Genomic DNA, 13,199 nt, shown 5'->3' on the forward strand with positions numbered 1-13,199 from the left:
TTGACATTCTCAAAAAACAAGCTGATGTTGTCTAAGTTCAAGTTTTTTTAATTTGTTTCCAAAATAAGTCAATTAAATTAAGCTAACGTTTGGGCAGGACTTTCAAAATTAAATACTTTGCGTGCGCCAATGCAGAAAGTGGCTGTCTGCCATTTTGCCAGCATTGTTTATATATGAGCATAGTTTGTGCACATACCTACCTCATTGTCTGCAAGAAGTTAGAAAGGTGGTCAATTGTGAGCCAGGACAGCGGGAATAGGTTAGGCCAGAAGAGGTTAGGCCGGAGTAGGTACAGCCGGATGGGGAACTGCCTGCTTATGAGCGAGCATGCTTAAGCATTGGCCGAAGACCTACGGCGCTATTATCTTCTGGCAGTATGTCGTTTGTCTGAATTACGGAGTTTAAGCATTGTCTGCGGCTTCTAGTTCTGAGACTTAGTAAAGTTAATGCATGGTAAAGTTTAAAGTTAATGCTTGGTGAAATTTTACTCTTATTTAAGTGTAAAAATTTGTGCCTACGGCTGTGCCCCCTTCTGGTTGGTGGAGAGTTGAAATTTATGTGTTGCTCAGTTGCTGCATATTCATTACTATCTCTTGCCTGGTTGGCCAGATAGTCCTTGTTTCTTATTTATGGAATTGGTTCATGAATAACTTCATCTTACTACTTCTATGGCATTCTAAGCAATTAGTTATGTCAGTGAGTAAATCTGATTTTTCTCTAACAGTCTATGAGTCTAACACTAGTAGGAGTAGCACTCTGTAGACACTAGACAGTAGTCTGTAGCAGTGTTTCAATTACCTCAGTTATTTTATTATGTTTTTTCAGATCATGTATTTATAATAGCAAATATCCTGCTGCCAAAAAAGGCTGTTGGGCTATTTGTCAATACTCAATACTAAATTTTGGGTCTGAGGTATCATGTCCTTGCCTTCTACACCAATTGGAGTCCGACGACGTTCTGCTGCAAATAATCAGGCAAGTCATATTTCAGAGGAAATTAGGTGAAGTCAAAATTTGAAAAAAATCCTACCTTTTACTAAAATATTGCAAGTTAAAAATCATATAATTTTAATGAATCTGAAATATTCATCTTCAAAAGCAATGTCAGAATTTTGGTGTAATTAGAAACCAGGCAGAAGCCTCCCATAAATGAGACAAATGTCTGTGCACCAGTAAAGGCTTTGATTTTTGTCAATTACAAGTATTTTAAAAGATTTTGCTTCTTTTATTTTTAAAAAAATGAGAAAAAATTATACATTTAAGTTTTCAATTTTTGAAAGCTGCCCTGCCCATTAAACAATAAAGGATTTTTTGTATAGAATTTATTGAAATTTTTGCCAGATATTCTTAGTTAGATTGAAAACATGGTGTCAAAGCAGACTTTTTACAAGATTTCTCTTGAACTTTACTTCGTGTTATTTGTTTGTTTATTTGACTGCTACAAATCTTAAAAGCAATACTTAACACACTTCTATTTTTCCAATCAATATGAAATTTTGCACACTTGCGTAAAGTTGAAAACAATACATGAATCATTTGACAGAATTAATAATTAAAAAATATTTTTTGATTAAAAATAATTTCTATGGATTTTATGTTGCCTCACTTTAAATATAAAATTACATTTGCTACTTTTATCAGCTATATTCAATTTCATGTCGCTGGTCATGTTTGTATTTCAGTTAGTTTATTTTATATCTATTGCTATCTTATCTTATTGTAATGTACTATAGTAATTAATAAAAAATATAACTCAGTACTCACTGCAGAGTGACAGAGAGCGCATTTTCTTGTTGACGAAAACTTGAGGTCACGGACAGCCAGACAGACAACAATAGTGCATTTTTTCCATAAATGAGAAAATGCGCTAAAAAGCATGTCTAGAAAGTCAACTTCTATATATTGTGGTTTTGAAATTAATTTTAATTGATTTGCTCAGGCCAGTGGCTGGGGAGGAAGAGAAAGCCCCACTGCAGGGGCAGCTGGTGCAAGTTGGCTTGGACAACTTGGAGGCATTGTTGGGGACATCTTGCAAGGCTGGGGGCTGCTAGGTGCTCTACGGAAAACTAGCACAGCCTCCAATTCCAGGTTAGCTTAGAACACTAAATGGAACCTCACCAGCCTTTGGGTTCTGTACATAAGTGAAAATTAAAACTTACGTATTTATTATTAAATGGATGAAGTTGATAAAAAAAGGGCTAGTAGTGAATTTTTTTCAATATTTCGGCCTATATTGCAGGTACATATTATTATTTTTTTATTTGCTTATTTATTTTACTTTTCACTACAGTAGGTCATCTCCATCGTATGGGTGGGGCAGCTTTGGAGGAGTGGGTGGGGGTTTGGGTGCTGCGGGAGGACTAGGGTGCTACTCCTCCCCCTCATCTCCCCTAGTGGCCAACAGAAACAATGGACTTTCCCTCAGTCGGGGGGAGCATATAGAACTGCTACCTATTGGGGCACAGGTGAGCTATAACTTAGAATTTATAAGCACCTTGTAATTGTCTTGTGTTTTTTTAAGAAGGAATATGGGACCGAGTTTACTGATTCTGCTTGCCTTCTGTGTTGTTTGTTCAATGTGAAATATCATGTCAGATGAGAATTACTTATCATGTTGGTAGGTATAGTGGCTGTTGAGGTCAGATGTATGTGAAATCATACTGTGCATTTTCCTCCATTTAATTCATGGCTAATAACTTCTTTATCAATATTATTTGAATCTACAATCATTGCCCTGGTAGGAACTGTGAAGTGTGTCTGGTATCTTTATTCAATTAACATTTTTGTGTAAGACATATTATTAATTTCAATTATTTTATTACTTGATTCTGTACACAAAACATATTATCAGAGAAGTTTTTCCCTTTTGCTTTTTTTTCCAATTCTTTCCAATTGCAGTTGACCTTTTTCATCCTACTGCAACTTCATCGTTTACTCACTCACTTCCATTTATTCCACTCATCAAAAATTTACTGCTGGCAAACCGTTTAGTTTCATAGTTGTTTGGGCTGGTTTTGTTTTCGTTCATTGTTCTTAACCGTACTAAATTTAGTGCATTTTGTATTGGTATATAACCTGTGCTCTTTACAGTGTGTGATTAGTGCTGGTGGTAGTGACGCTAATGCTGCTACTAGTGATAGTCTAGCCACTAGTGCTAGTGTAGTGAAGCTGCGACGAAGAAGACCTCAGTCTTGTCCCAGACACCAAGGGCGACCAGCACGTCATTCTTACCACGAGGGTTCAGCTGCCAGCTCATACCTTCTGACTTCTGTGCTCATGCACTCCCTGAAACACGGAGTCGGGCAATCTTGTCAGAAAGAGTCTAACTGCCACATTTGCAACAACGTTCCCTATGATCAACTCCAAACTCTCATGGCCGGTAAAAAATTCGAGCTTGAAGAGCTGAAAGGGGGTCGTCAACAGCTACCCAACCTCCAGGAACGATCTTGCGAGTCCATTGAGGATGACCTTGGAGAAGTGGTGAGCTGCCCAGCAGATGGCAGTGCCGGTGCGTCTCAACTGCTGGTGGAAAATTCTCGTGTAAAATCTCTAATTGTTTCCTCTGATGACGAATTCAGTGATTCATGCACGAACTGCAACCCCACCGAATACCAACTCATGGAAGACGAGTCAGACTCCATTGGTCTTTCTGATATATCTTATCACACTGCTCGGGATGGTACATTTAGCTGCTCTGGAGCTGAGGGCTGCTCGTCTGGACTAGACTTGTTAGTGTCATCACATTCTTTGACTGATGGCCACACGGACACATATCCTGCTGACACGCTCACTGAAGGACGTGATGGCAGTGATGACAGTGATGACACTCTTTACGGTCATGATGATGAGTCGCAGGAGCGCAGCTGTGACCTCAACCTTACTCCAGTCGCAAGTCCGATGAAACTTGTCCCCAGGAAGCTGACGATGGAAAAACCCCGAAAGCCTCATGCTCTCGGGTCCAGCAAGAGCGAAGTAAGGAAAACTAAACGACCAAATGACCGCCACAGTGTTGCTTCGTTTCGTCCTTCATACCGAAGCGTGGTCTCGCATGACGGCACTGTCAGTAGCGGTAATCGCAGCAGCTCGTTGTCATCACTAACATGTCCATCTCGCGGCCAACCCTTCTTCTTGCATCACCGCGGTCACAAACACGACATGGCATGCAAGAACCTCGCTCGGCACGGCGCAAATGACGAGTCTAAAACGAGTGCAAGATTTTTGCAGCGTTCTGAAGACGGAACAGTCGACGATGGCATGAGACTTCTTCACAGGAAATGCTGCGTCGTGAGTGGTGCTCCTGAAGACGACGTCTCTTCTGCCATGGGGGGCGCCGTGATCATGTGGCCATTGCGGCGTTCGTTCTCAACGTCGCCCACGCAGCAGAGTTCATTTGGCTGGGAGGAGGTTAGATATCGGCATGGCTTCCTTTGTGCTCTTTCTGTGTTTCTGCAACCTTTTGTTACTGAATGTAACTAAAGTTACCGGGAATTGTGATATGAATAGCGCTGACGTTGATTAATTTTTGTGAAGATAAATGGTTCGAGTCCAATCCACACCTAAGAAAAACTAGGTTGACATTGTTGAACACGACCATTTTATTTCAAATCAGCTATTATTTTTAACCAACTGTGTCCGCCCAATTACGATGAATGTTTTTCTTTTACAACATCTCACATTGCGAGATATTTGTTGGACCTCAAATTTGTTTAGTCCGAACTCTTTGTGCACTTCAGTAGTACAGCATTGTTATGCTGTGATGTCTTGGTGCTGTTGCATGTCTTCGTTCATCTTTGGTAGCGGCTTTTCTGCTACATAAAATGATCTTTAATTTCGATCTGCGTTTGTTTGCTTGATGTTGTCGTTTATTTAATTGGATCTTTATTATCACTTAGAAATCAAAGTGTGAGAAAATTTTCTTGCTAGTGCTGCATGTCTCACGGCCGTTGAAGTTCGCATTAAACCTGCTTTAAAAAATTGACCAGGCTGCTCTATTTTGTCTATTTTGAAGCTGAATCTTTCAAACAGAACATTTTATAAAAGTTACCTACACAAAAACGTTTGAACAGGGACAGGGTATTATCTTCTTCCGAATCCATTTATATTTTCATTATATTTGAGAGCAAACCCCATCCGAACATTAATCAGTAGGTATACCTATATCCAGTGTTAATTTTATTTTTCTTATTCTTTGTCTTTGTTGAACACTTTTGCAGCAAGGAATGATGAATTCATGAAAGGCTTATTTTCTACTGAACATCGAGAATCAGTTTGTTTTAGGATCACAAACTTGGAGAAGCTTCGAACTACACCCTCAATCATGGTACTATACTGACGCGGAAGGAGTGTTTCAAGGCAATTATTTTCAATATCAACGTTTTTAAATTTAATAGTATTGTATTTCTGCGTAAATATTGATGGTGCATGGTAATTAGAATATTTCAGTGAAATTTTATAACCGCATTATCAAAAAATCATACTGTTCAGGAATCGTCGTTCGTCGAAATGCAATGTGAAAACAATTTTAATTAAATGATTGTTGTCTTAAATTTTTAACAAGACTTGCTGTATTTTACCGCCGTGATTTTGATGCCAAATTATGTCGACCATTTAATTTTTAATGAATTTATATAAACGTTATTTAGTTGAAGAAAGTATGTAGAGGTATGTATGCATGCTCATTATGTGTGTGTATTTTTTATTCATGTTAAATAAACATGCGTTCATTACATTTTTTGTATTTCTATTAAAGAATGTTTAAAATATTTCTTACTACTATTCTACGATAAATTTTTTATCAGTTTTTGAAATGTGCACGTCTTTCTATATAAAATTTCCATTCGTATCTTAACTTAACCTAATTTCGCGTGTGTACGCTCGTTGAGCTGCTATTGATGTAGCTTTTGGGCCTCGACCTGAAAACGCGTAACCGTACTTAAAATTAATATTATAATAAAAAATATATTAGTAGAATATTTTTAGTATCACCGTTGATTTGCTTGCTCATTGTCTTGATTTTTGTGTTCTCTTAAACTTCTCGATCTTTGTTTTCTCTTAAACTTCTTAGCGTGTAATTCATGCTTCATTCTCATGAGCGGACATCGAATCTCTCGTCCCTTTTCATCCCCATTAAAGAGGCGGCAATTCCCCACAAGGTCTCCAATTTCCCAATACAGAGGTGCATTTCCCTCATTACAGAATAATCAATTCCATCGTTTGTGGGGTAAATTCATCTTTTCAATTCTTCAAATGAACGTCTGAATGAAGAACTTAGGAACAGTGCTCGCTATTGACATATATCGACCAATTATGCGTCTTTGAACATAGTCATCCAGACAATTGTATTAACAATACTATGATGAATGATTATTTTTCTTCTATGATTCGTTGTCAGTACATATCTCCGATCATAACATATCGCACACACATTAATCACGTGCACAAATTATCCATTTTTTATTACACAAAGCCATCTTGTTCTTATCGAGTTATTTGCTCCCAAAAAATATATGACATAATTCATAATTATTTCATTGTCATAACAATTCGTGTTATAATTACTTTTTGCGTGTGCTTGCAGACAAAAAATTATTTTTCGCGCACGAAATGTAAGAAGTTGAACTTGATCTTCTTGAAACGGTAAACTTTAAACGGTAAAATATTTAATTGTTAATTCGCCAGCATCTTCATCTTGATCTTTTTGAAACAAACATTTCCTGACAGCAGGCTACAACAACGTAGTGATTGCGTGCAGGGAATCATCTTTTTAGAATATTTTATCTATAATATAAATACGTTTCATATATATTGTTTTAGCGCTTTGTGAATGAGGAATCAAGCTCGGAGTGCAGCAAGTAAGCTGTGCAGGCCTCGTGAGGCCAGGAGGTGTGAAGCGGTCTGTACCTTAATTAGCAATTGATGTCTGGTATACAATTAATGACAATTTATATCTGTAATACAGATATTAATTGTTGTTGATGTAAACACTTGACGTGTGTGTAATGCATCGGAACCTATCATGTACACCAGAACCCATCATGTACCCCAGAACCCATCATGTACCCCAGAACCCATGATGTACACCAGAACCCATCATGTACCAGGTGCGACGCTTGCGCCCACCTCGTCTTCACCGCCCCCGTCACCTGCCGCAGTCAGTTCCTTAATCATTAATTAATTATCTACACCAGAATTATTTATTGATTAATTAACATAATAATTATTAATTAAAAGAAATTATTAAATTAAATTAAATTATCAATTAATTATTATTAATAATTATTAATTATAATTATAATTAATTATCCATCATATTATATTATTTAATTATAATATTATTATCATAATATTATAATTAGTTTAATAATAATAATATGATATTCCAGCTCCGCGTGCCGCTAGTTCATTACAGACCAATATTTCTGCTGTGAGTGGCTGCTGCAAGCGCTGTTAGTTCAATAATTTTACCATTTCATTACAGGAATATTTTATAAGTATTTCTGAAAATCGGTCACAGTAACGGTAAGTACAATTGCTTGCTGAATGCCTATTTGTTCGCAATTGATTTTTTTTTTTTTTGCGAGATGACCTGGGAGATAATCAAGTGTCATTGTATTATTTAAAGTTCACTAGAAATACAATGTTGCTGTTGCCTTCTTTAGTCATCTGATTTTTTATCATGCGAGAAGTTCTACAAGTTTGCTCGTGTGGCCAGTTTTACACCTTTCAATTTCTGATCGATCTCAGTTGAATTACACCATTCTCTTCTGGAAAAGAACGTTAAAGTAACTTTGATTCAACCTAGCACGTTTAATTCAACGTTTATTAGACTTCAGTAGTCTTGTAGGGTGTTATCTTTATCTTGAATTAGTTCCCATATAATATGTTTCAAGTATTGCTTCGTATATGAAATTAGTTGTATCGTCAAAGTAACTTTGATTCAATCTATCACGTTTAATTCAACGTTTATTCCACGTCAGTAGTCTTGTAGGGTGTTATCTTTATCTTGAATTAGTTCCCATATAATATGATGTTTCAAGTATTGCTTCGTATATAACATTAGTTATCGCCGTGCTAGTGCTAGTCAGGCGCGTGCCGCCGTGGTGCGTGGATGTCGTCGCGCGCTGTCCGACAGCAGCTGCAGCCGGTGCTGCCGTGTGATCGTGTTTAACCTTCTCGGCTATTTAATTAGGCTCGAGTTTGAATTATTTCACGTGCTGATCGTGATTTTTTTATTCATACATATTGCAAGCAAATACGTAAATACTACGGTGTTGGAAAGGAGAAAATTGTGTTCAACATGATTTATAAACATGTATAAAAGTGAATTTTTCGAAATTTCGTTAAAATTTGATATTAAGGTTCTTATTTTCTGAATACCTACGACTGAAACTTGTGCGTTTAACATGTCACTTTGCAAAATCGGAATCGAAGTTTGTTGTGCGGCTTCGAATTTTTACCCGTTCAGAAGCATTTTTCTGAATCCTTGAATTTGCTGAATGTTTTGGGAGCATCGCAACCCGTCGAGTGCCAGCGGCTTTTTATCCCTGCGTGTGACGAATGTTCTCGATGACCCCTGAGAACGCGAGTAATAATTAANCCCCCTCTTTTGGGACCTCTGTAAGCCTCTTACAATAATTTTTATTGTTAAAGTTAAAGTTTAGCTTTAAAAGTTTAAAAGTTGAAGGCTTTAGCTGCAAACATTTTTATTGCATTCAAGTTTGAATGGGAGATAATAGACCGGTGAACTAATTTCCATAAGTTGTTCATCCTGTGATTTTTGCTGCCTTGGTTATTTTAGAAATAACTCATTTATCCGAATTGTAGCGAAAAATATAAAAAACTATTGCCTAGTCTTTTGAAATGTGATCATTTTATTAGTATTTAATGGTTCATAACTTATAACTTTCTTAATTTACCTGGATCGACTTTGGCATTTCATGCCTATTAATAATGCTTGTTTGTATTGTAGTTGAAATTAGGATCATATCTAATCCGAAATAACTTTATTAAATTCATTCAGAGTTAATTTATTCAATGATATGTATGGTATTAAAGACTTGACGATGTGCGTTGGTTTTTACTTCTAAACTGATATTATTCACTACCGCTTTTATATTGTTGTTCACTTGTCTTGTTCAATTTAGTCGAACAAACGCTGCTTTCACTTTTCCATCAGATCTATCGTTCGGTTCTCTTAAAATTCAATCTTGCTTATCAAAACCTCTGTACAGTACATGCTTCGCCGCGACATAAACTTTCTTCAGACTTCTCATGTGGCTTCGACATCCCTAGCGACTGATGTTATATGTTGTTTTTGTTTGTCTTCATTTCGTCCAACTGTGAATTTTCATGGTTGAGAGTGAGATTGAGGAGAATTTCCACGTTGTGTGATATTTTGTGTTTTTATACGGTTTTTCTTGGTTTTTCTCCGCAGAACTATGGTAGGAACGTAAATTTGTCCAAATAATCAAATCAAGTTTTTGGACTGCATGTAAGAAATGAACAAGTTATCATATTTCTTCTTATTTTGATTGCTATGTATAAAGGAAATACTTGTAATTCAGACACTTTTACTATTCATATTTAGATTTCATATTTTTTATAAGCTAATGACTAAATCATCAGTCATTATTTTAATTAAAATAATTACTGTCCAAAATATAAAAATCTAAATTACAGCAATGGCAGTGCAGTGTCTGGCAATCTGTGTGTCGTGCGGTTACGCTCCGAAATCTGTTTTAGTGAAAATTTTCATTTTCACTAGAATATTTCTGAAAGAAAAATGCCTTGTTTAGTCTAACAGCCGCAAACCCGTGCTAAAAATGGGGAAATGCCAAGATGCGGACTATCTAGTTTTCTATCTAACTTCTGTAAATTGCTAGTTTTCACAAGTTAGCATTTGGAGCCTCTAGGTTAGATGTGAGATTTTGTGAGTCAACTCTGCATTGGTTCAAGTACCTTGTACAGCAATATTGCAGGCCTGTGTCGCAATAGTTCTTATGTACTACCTACCTACAATCATTGAGAATTAATTCGTCATGGCGATTACAGTACCGGAGTGTTTAGCTGTCGTGAGATTATCCCATGGCTCTGCCACCAAAAGTTTGGTTTAGGTGAGTTTGGTGGGATGGGTCTCGCCGAGAGCACCGTAGGGCGATGGTCCGGACCTACTAAGTCGCGCAGCGTATCCCAGTTCACCAATGACCATAACTATGATGACCGAGCACGACACTGCGCCACTCTGCCCAACCGCTCGTTCGGCAGCAAACCTCCTTCCCCCAAACTCAGTAGTTCGCAACACAACACCCTTCATCGCCGTAACAGGAATGGATCTCGCAGCACAAGTCTACATGCTCAGAACGAATCAGAAAAATCGACCACGAGCGAAATCCGTTGTCCGGACGATCGCGGTCGCTCTGTGATGCGCGGACAGCGTGCGCGCTCCGCCGGCCGACGACGATCTCGATCTACGCATCTTTCGCTGCAGGTGTCTCCTCAGAATACGCCCGTAACATCACCAGCTGCCCCTTTTTTACGTGACAACAGACATACGCATGTATTAGAAGCTTCGCGTAACAGTCCGCCCTCTAAACACAGACATCGCCAAAACAGTAAAGTCCGTAATGATTGTAAATCGAAGAACCGATCAAGTGTTAGAGAAGCAGCAAGTGCAATCGAAACGACTTCTCCACCGCGGTTGGAGAGTCATAACGAGAAGCCTAAGAAATTAAACAGAAGATCACGTCCGCTAATGGATTCTAATGTGGGTCTTGGCGACGACCCAAGAGTGTGCGTAGAAGAGGATCGTTCGATACATGCTCCTGAGCATGCAAGACGTATGACCGTCTACAGAGACTCGACTAAGACTCGACCACGCCCCAGTGCTATTTATGTGCCTCATGACGATGCCATCCAAACTGTGATAGATATTGCGCCTGTTGATGGCCGACCGAACGTCCTAAGTTCTTGTATTGTACCACCGCTGCAGAAAGATTCCCCGAATCACGTTTCGACTTTCACATTGAGTGCCGTGGCACTGCGTAACAAAGATACAACAGGCGCTTCGCCGCACCATGAATGTGATTCGCCTGTGACAGAAAGTTCGTTAGTATCCACCAACGTTTGTGAGCGCAATGCCAAATCTGAAATCGAGCTTGATAACGAGGACAGTAAATCATTATACATGAAGTGCTCAAGTGTCAGCAGTGCTCAAAGACAGGTTCCATCGCTCACGTCTTCCTATCTCATGGCTTCGGCAGGTACTCAAGACAGCGAACCTGTAGGTACAAATGAAATACATGGTTCCGAAAAATCGGAGGTTCATATTCAGTTACGGAACATGCGAAGCGATAATAACAACGATAATTTTGCTAGGAACTCATTTTCTGATGCAGTTGAGGTTCAAGCAAATGTTTGGTTCCAGTCAAGACCCAACCAATACTCCAGGTTCATTGAGCTCGACAGAGAGGACCGTTCAGATCTCGCATTGACACGTCACTCCAGTTCAGCTTCACCTGCACCGCAGATCGACTTTCCCGCTAAATCTTCTGAATCGGAAACTAAACTACGAAGTCGGCGTAACGTCAATGGCGAAACTGAAGCGCAACACGGAGCATCACGATTTGATTTTATTGAACCTGGTCTAGAATTTTACTCTCCAGGCTTCTCAAAGGACGATTCCTGGTTGGATTCCCACATAGAAGCACGCATTTGCGATGGTCGCGTTCAGTATTACGATTCTAGACACGTAGATTATAGTCGTATACCATTTGTGTTTAACGATGATCCCAGCTACCATTGCACCGAAACGTTTTATGGAGAGTTGCTTCATCATCCCGATGTTTTCTCGTACGTGCCTTGTTGTTCTAGTTCTTATGTACCTCGTTTCGAAGATGCATCAATATCTTTGAAACGTTCATACTTCGGTACCACTACCAGAGATTTATTGACTGCTGCTGATGATACAAATGCTGCTACAACCATGTTACCGATGCTCGTGCCAAGCAAGCTTTGCAGTAAAACGCATTTGCGTAGTGGGAGCGATCGTTGCTCTTGCCAAGATGGTTGCGGCCACATGCTTCGCACCGACAAAAACAGAAATGGCCGGTGCAACTTCTGCGACCAAGCCAACTATGACTCTGATCAGAGCATCGAAAATGACCCGTCTGTTTGCCATCAACTCCGTAGCCGTGATGTGAGGAATGATTTAAGCGTTTCTAGCGTGCCTGATGCAGCAGATATAGCCTGTAAGCGTTCTCGAATTGAGAACCTTAGTCAAACTTTCACTCCTGACGATTGCAACTTGATTCCAGAAAACAGCCTTCGTAATGGCGATCACCGTTCGTTAAGTGTATCGGAAACTGGGGAATTTTCAGAGGAAAGCATAGATTTCGCTGAAGAGTATCCGCTTGTGATAACGGAACTTCGCCTTCCATTGATAGATAACCAGCCACGTCTAGTTGATATCTTTGGGATGTCGTCAGCTTCTCTCGATGAAGTGGATTCTATTGTCAGTGACGTATGTCTCGAGTCAACAGTTTTCCCAAATCTCGATGAAGATTGTAAATCTGGAAACCGCTTGCTATCATTTGAAGAATCTACTTTACACAGCGACGCTCTAAGTAATGCTGAGCCCATTGTCATTGATGCAGAAACAATGTCGCAGAAGAATGCACTACAAAATGCGCGTAGTGGCAACGTAACGTGTATGGAAATGATTGGTAAAGATGTGTCTCGGCCTGCGGAGTCTTTCAATAAAGTTTTTGCATCAACAATCGACGGCATTTTTCGGCATGAGGAACTTCAAAGCAATAACATCGCTAATCATCATCCGACTCAGGAGAGATGTTCAATTCCAACTAACACCTTAACTATTACCCCCAATGACCCGACACAAACACTTAACGCAACTTTGCTTGAAAAAATTGCCGATTTCCCGGCAAATTCTTCTCATGCGATGCACACAAGTCCTGAAGTCAAACGGAACTCCTGGAGTCCCTGGAGCTCCTTCACGTCGTCAGCAGCCACCCTCAGGGACCGGATCCATGCGGCGGGTGGCCGGAAGGCGAAGCGAGGCTGGCTTCCGTGGCAAGGAAAAGCCAATTCAATGGTGGCGCTGGGCGAGATTCCTCTCGTGGACGAGGATTCTGTGCCGACCAAGAACACAATCAAGTCCTTTAGTGCCGAGACCGATAGTGAAC

The 13,199-nt window shown here is 39.4% G+C and overlaps 1 protein-coding gene across 1 annotated transcript in view; it reads left to right on the forward strand.

Annotated features, from left to right (window-relative positions):
* The first annotated feature begins 652 nt into the window (after positions 1-652).
* The window catches only part of LOC108667786, a 32,851-nt gene continuing 20,304 nt past the window's right edge, over positions 653-13,199 (forward strand). The window contains exons 1-5 of the mRNA XM_047882048.1: positions 653-975; positions 1,940-2,088; positions 2,291-2,465; positions 3,091-4,415; positions 7,101-7,150. Coding sequence (XP_047738004.1) covers positions 919-975; positions 1,940-2,088; positions 2,291-2,465; positions 3,091-4,415; positions 7,101-7,150 — 1,756 coding nt within the window. The 5' untranslated portion in view covers positions 653-918. The remainder of the gene's footprint in view (positions 976-1,939; positions 2,089-2,290; positions 2,466-3,090; positions 4,416-7,100; positions 7,151-13,199) is intronic.

Source organism: Hyalella azteca, unplaced genomic scaffold (genome assembly GCF_000764305.2).
Source record: "Hyalella azteca isolate HAZT.00-mixed unplaced genomic scaffold, Hazt_2.0.2 contig105, whole genome shotgun sequence".
NCBI classification, from domain to species: Eukaryota; Metazoa; Arthropoda; class Malacostraca; order Amphipoda; family Hyalellidae; genus Hyalella; species Hyalella azteca.